Here is a 6,088-nt window from a genome sequence, read left to right as displayed (position 1 = left end):
TACGTTTACCTGCATTCTTATTCTACATTTACCTACATTCTTATTCTACGTTTACCTGCATTATGTTTCTACATTTGCCTACATTCTTATTGTACGTTTACCTGCATTCTGTTTCTACATTTACCTACATTCTTATTCTACGTTTACCTGCATTCTGTTTCTACATTTACCTACATTCTTATTGTACGTTTACCTGCATTCTTTGTCGTACAGGAAGTCCCTTTCGTACGACAATGTAATGGACTTTTCCGGTCTCGGTGCGCGCCAATCCGAACCGCCACCAAAATCCCCACAACCGCAAGTACCCAGTCGGTTGCCGGACCACGTTTTAAACGCACTCCAATCAGAATCCGTGTCCTTCAGCTCCAAGAGTCATGCCACCGTGGGGCGTGCCGGGAGTATGGGCATCCCGCCTGTGACCGTTGGCAACGTCAGCCCCACCACCGAACACGGGCACTCCTCTCGTCGTCTGCCAGTACACGCCACACAGTCTATGGCCATCCGCACACAGCCGAATATACCCCGAGACTTCTCCATCCACGTGGACCATATACGCGAGCGGTCTGGTAGTAGTGCGGGTGTGGTGATGCCGGCATCGCGCACGCGCACGGAGAGTCCCGAACTGTCGGCCGCGGAAGCCTTGGACGCTATACTTAAGCCCAGTGGCAGTGGGGGTCTGCCGGATAACATCCCGCGGCTGATGCACACTGGTGAGTCTGTGACTACACATGCAGAAGCGACCACAAACCCAAGCACGCCGACACCAGTGACTATACCGCCACGTACCGGTCAAGCCCCCATTCCCTCGTGCACCCGAACCCATTCCGATGAGACAGGGCCGTTAGTCACACCTCGGAGGCCTATAGACACGAGACGTGCCAGTACACCGGGAGTGCTGGAGATCCGATCCGTAATGCCCAGTTCTCCCGCAGAGCTTAGAAGCGCGGATGACGTGGTGAGCTCACTACCTGACAGGGGCCGTGTGGGCAGCCATGACTCGCTGGCACAGAACTTTGACAATGGGGATCCTCCTCAGGCCTTGCCCAGGTCGAGGTCTTGCTCAGCAGGACCGGGGAATGGACGTCTGTCGGTAAGTCCAAGGACAACGTACACGCAGGGAGGCAGGCTGAGCCCCGTTCAGACGTCCCTCTACCCTAGGGTAAGACCTGCGTCTCCGCTGTCGAGTAGTCTTTCACAACCAAACCCTGTGAGTGCAAGTACCGCCAGCGAGAACCAACCGAAAAACTTACGCCAGACGATATCACACAGCCAAGTAGGTGCTAGGCCGGTTGCAATGCCTCGGCGTCCCCCTGGAGAGACGCCGACTGTAAACACTTCGCTCAACGCCAATGCTGCGACGGGCTATTAGTGTCAAATTGACGCATAATGGTCTATAGCTTGTAAGCACAGGCCATTGTGTATAATAGCGACAAAGGTTCGTGTCATAATATAGTTTGCAATGGTTAGGTATTGTAGCAGCAATTTCGACAGGGCGTGAGCCAGAACAAGGGCTGCTTGCAAAGATTAAAAGGAGTGATCGTGTTGTGGAACGTTTTGATCTCCGGATGGACACTAGCGATATTTTCATGTACAATACTTATACTGATGGTTGCTCCTACATCACTTCAGGCTTAAAATCTCTCAAAAAGATATCACAATTAGCTAGTATACCGAAGATACTATCGAATGAAGACTGTATAGAATGCTTATTCGCACAAAGGCACCCCGCTTCTATCAGCGCTTGTGTGCATTCGTCTTCACCGTCCATTTCCCGATTTTGACCTGGCCAGTTAAAAGATTTCTTATATATCTACGCAACATTTAACCACATTTAGTCTGCCCCATTTGATATCCTTAGAGACTGCGACCTCGGACAACTTGAAACCACCTCCAAACACAGACAAAAGTATACTAGCGAATGCTAGTGGAGCGTCTATATTTATACAGCAAGCAACTCAAAGTATAAGAGATTCGATAGTATGTGCTTTGTATTTTTAAAAAGTCTGTATTGTCTCGATGTTTGCGAATGAGATCAACTTTTCTTATCGCTATGAAGTGTCATCCTTAACTATCCCACGTGGCACCGTACGCCGGGATGCCACGCTTCCAGAGCGCATGTGTGAGATCATAAGTTGGTTTAGGACCAGAGACAATGAACACTGCGTCTGCTTTGTATACCTCAACTGCTGCCAGTGTGAGCTTTGACAAATTGGGACGTTTTTTTTACCCGGTGGCGGGATAGGAACCGCATCCTCTGCCTGCTCTTCATTCACAAGCGCCACTGTACCTGTGGGACAAAATGAGATAGCTGGGAATATTTTGTTACCCTGTTTGAGCTCGACACAAGGCACGTCTATTTTAACATTCTGAGCTGCCGCAGTGTCAGCTGCATTGTCTTCCGCCTCTAAGTAAGCAATGGTCAACTCAGCGATGCTCTGCTTGCGCTCGAGGTTTTCATGTTGATCGCTGTTTGTCCCCTCGCCCATCGCAGCTAGCTGTGCGGTTGGGGTGGTGGCGCTTGAATACAGAATCTCATCCGATAGTGGTTCGCATGGGTTGTCCACACTAGAAGGAAGCGTCATGTCCACCATGATGAGGTCTTTGTGTTTGATGATAGTATCCTACAATGCGCCATAGGTAGATTTGAAGTCCCTACCGACCCAGAGTAATAGCATATTTGTGGTTGGGTCAGGCAGATACGAGGCAATCGGAGCAATCCCAGCACCAGTTCCCACACACACGACGCGTTTATATGTTCGTGCGAGATACATGAATCCTGGTGCTGCAAACCGGCGAACATACATCGTATGAGGTTTGGGCACATGAGATGGATATACACCCCCACCTTCTGATCCTTTTGCGTTCAATTTTAACGTCCAGTCTCCTACAGAACTTACTGTAAACGTGGTACCCTTGTCACCAGTCAATGCATTGAGGATAGCGAAAGAGTGGTAATGAGATGCGAATCCAAACGAAACGCGCCCTGTGGTACCGGCACACGCAAAGGCTGTTGATTGGGCTGTGGTTAGTGTTGTTACCATTTTAGAGGGTGCGTCGATATCCATGGTCACCTTTTTCATCGTTATCCACGGCCAAGTAACCAAGAACACTGAACACACCAGCAAGTAGGTTGATGCGGAGCGCCAGAGATCACCATTGGTTACAACTGTGGTATACACAATCTGCACAATTACGACTACAGCCAGCAACCAGCCAATGAAGCGGTGGCTGTATTCGAAATAATCATGGTGCTTCTGCTTGTGTCGATAAGCTGGATATGCAAAGACTGATATAGCCAGAACACCAACTAGCAGAAAGGCTGAAAAGCACACTGTGTCCACCTCATTATATCGGATGATAATCTGAGCAATTAGTGACACTATTAGGAACATGACTAAGCCTGCGTGAAGACCACCCAGATTGTAAGCCATGCGATTGAGGAATATTTTGAATCTAGACCGAGCACATAGCAACACACTGACATTGGTAATCAGTATGTATACGAACCATACGAAAAACTCGTTTCTGCTGCCCACGACTATCAGAAAGTTTAGACTCGTTACAAAGTCCATACTACTGTTCAAACCCCCATTTCATAGCAGAGGGATATTCCATATCAAGGGCACACACCACCAAATCATAAGTACCACGACGCTCGTCGCTCCAGTTCTAGATGCCCTTCAATAGACCGGCGTAGTTGACAATGCGCTTCACCAGTAGGCTTGCAAATACTATTTGCAACGGCAATGGGCTTTTCTACTTTCTTAGTCCATTCTGATTGTGTAGCAGCGGAGCTATTAAGACGACTACATGCTTGCTTTAAACTGGCCATCCCGAATAAAATATCAGCCCTTTTCTGTTCTATACTTCGAATAATATTTTAAATTGAGTTCTACTGACTAATCACTTTCGCTCTCCGAAGGTTTTATAGCTCATTGATCAATTGTTATTTCGTTCGTTTGCTTTCAAGTGTGTCAACAAGAAATCCCATACCGTAGCGAATTGCGATTTGAAATTACAACCGTAAAGCAAAACCGTATATATGAGCCTAATAATCTATAAGCATTGCCCAATTACACTGAGACATGAAGCAGATCTTATTCGTGCTAAGCTAGATACTTATCGAAGTAAACTATTTAAACATATAGTTCTCCTTGAATTATTGGTAAGGTGCAGTGAGCAGTCCCGTATATACTGCCAGGCAGTATGTATTACGTGCTGTATACTGCATAGACTATACATATGTAGTCTACACAATCGAGTATAGACTATGACTATAGAGTATGCCTCGGATCTGGGAGTTTTAAAGATATGCAGTGGAAAATGCTCAAAAGATTCCAATTAGATCAAATAGCTCATAAATGAACCTTAAATCAATGAAACCTACTGTTGTTGTTTTTTCGTTTTTGGCATATTATTAACAAACTTTGTTTTCATGTTTTGTTTTGTTTTTTGTTTTTTAAAATGTATCACAAATAACAGTAACTTTGTTCTACGTATTTATTTACAATTGTACACTCTGCCTCAAATAAAAAACCCTATTTTTTCTAATGTATTTATGGTTTCTTTTGTAGTTTTTGTTTTTGTTTTTATTGTTTTTTAAATAAAAAGAGAAAACGAATCCCAACAATAGAAACCTCATCTTAAAAATCAACTTTTTATTGGCTTGTTGTATCCGACAAACTGGGTTTTTTCACAAGAAATAAAGTACTATACATACTTCGTTTTACACGAAGCAATATGACGTCAAATACACAATTGGTGGTATGTATGTGACGTACGGAAGGATACTCTTTGGAGCCTGCGGTGTGCCGCACACTGCACACTTGCACAATTGCCCAGTCTGTGCCAGGGTTGTTAAACGGACAAATGGACTAAACTGTCCGGGGGGGGGAAGGCAGCCCATGGTATTATGACCTGTTTTTTGAGGCTGTCCGTGTGTCCCGTTCGCCTGGTACAAATTGACCCAAACTATTTGTCCTTTTCAAGAATGATGCCTGTCCGTTTGTTTGGTCCATATAATGCCCTTTGTCCGGCTGTCTGTAAATGCAAATGGTTTTCCGGGCAGGACTTTTCTTGTCCGTTTAACAACCCTGGTCTATACATAATAGTCTCAAGTTGACAAAGACTCAAAGTCCTTATGTATTTATTTAGTAGATTAGTAGTAGGGGTTGGGGAGGTTTTTTTCTAAAAAAGCAACCGATACGTAACTCTGAATTCACTTTTCTTTTAAAAAAAGCTCCTGAAATGTACGTAAATATTTTTTACCGAACTGAACCCAAAATTGCCCGCAGACCTAAATTTTCAAAAGATACACAGAACGAGTCATCACCTCATCAAGCACCAAATTATACAGGGTGTATATATCAGGTTACCAAGATTGTCTTATATTCAATATTCTGGCGTAAATAAACAACCCTCGTTGTTCAATTTAACAGAAATAGGTGTCTGAATGCCAACTCCCAAGTGCAAAGTTGAAAATGTTGTTACTTATATAAATCGAATAAAATATGCGTTTCCGTTCAACTTCTATTCAGTACATAGACCTTAAATACAGGGTAAACAATACTACTATCTATACACTATAGTGACTATAGCCATTACGCTCACGGTAAACTCGTAAAAGAGCAATGGAGTATGCACTGATGTTTGAGCCCCGTGAGGTTTGAGCTTTGAAGGCGGTTGAGGCCCTTGACCAACTAGCAGTATTTTGTTTGTTTTTTTGTTTTTTTAAAGTATTGTTTACATAAATTATAAATACTTGCGTCATATAGTGACATTCCGCATTCATGATGCGTCACGATTCTTGAACTCACGATATTCACGAATTTACATATTTAGATTCGCGCAAGTAGCCAAGCACATGCATAAAATTTCTAAATAGTTTGTGCCGAGCGAGAGACTAAGTGTTGTGTCGGCACTTGTTCAATGACTTTTGAGAGTATTTCATTAAAATATTCAGTGCCTTAGTCTGCCTGTAGGATTTGTGGGAGCCCATGTTCACACGCTATTGGTAACAGCGTACGTGCTACAGTTGCAGCTGATTTGTCGCTCATTGGTCTGATTATGACATATAATGAGAGCACAT

The 6,088-nt window shown here is 44.2% G+C and overlaps 2 protein-coding genes across 2 annotated transcripts; one reads left to right on the top strand and one right to left on the bottom strand.

Annotated features, from left to right (window-relative positions):
- Positions 1–238: 238 nt before the first annotated feature.
- On the top strand, positions 239–1,380 carry SARC_00395 (hypothetical protein; the record flags this gene model as incomplete). The annotated part of the gene is made up of 3 exons (XM_014305937.1): positions 239–1,090; positions 1,189–1,273; positions 1,319–1,380. The coding sequence occupies 3 exons, from the start codon at positions 239–241 to the stop codon at positions 1,378–1,380; spliced, it is 999 nt and encodes a 332-aa protein (XP_014161412.1).
- Positions 1,381–2,048: 668 nt separating this feature from the next.
- SARC_00394 (hypothetical protein) lies at positions 2,049–3,431 on the bottom strand (the record flags this gene model as incomplete). Its single annotated transcript, XM_014305936.1, has 2 exons — positions 2,049–2,621; positions 2,898–3,431. The coding sequence occupies 2 exons, from the start codon at positions 3,429–3,431 to the stop codon at positions 2,049–2,051; spliced, it is 1,107 nt and encodes a 368-aa protein (XP_014161411.1).
- Between the last annotated feature and the right edge of the window lie 2,657 nt (positions 3,432–6,088).

This window comes from Sphaeroforma arctica (assembly GCF_001186125.1).
Source record: "Sphaeroforma arctica JP610 unplaced genomic scaffold supercont1.11, whole genome shotgun sequence".
NCBI classification, from domain to species: Eukaryota; class Ichthyosporea; order Ichthyophonida; genus Sphaeroforma; species Sphaeroforma arctica.
This window is presented reverse-complemented; position numbering and strand designations above follow the sequence as displayed.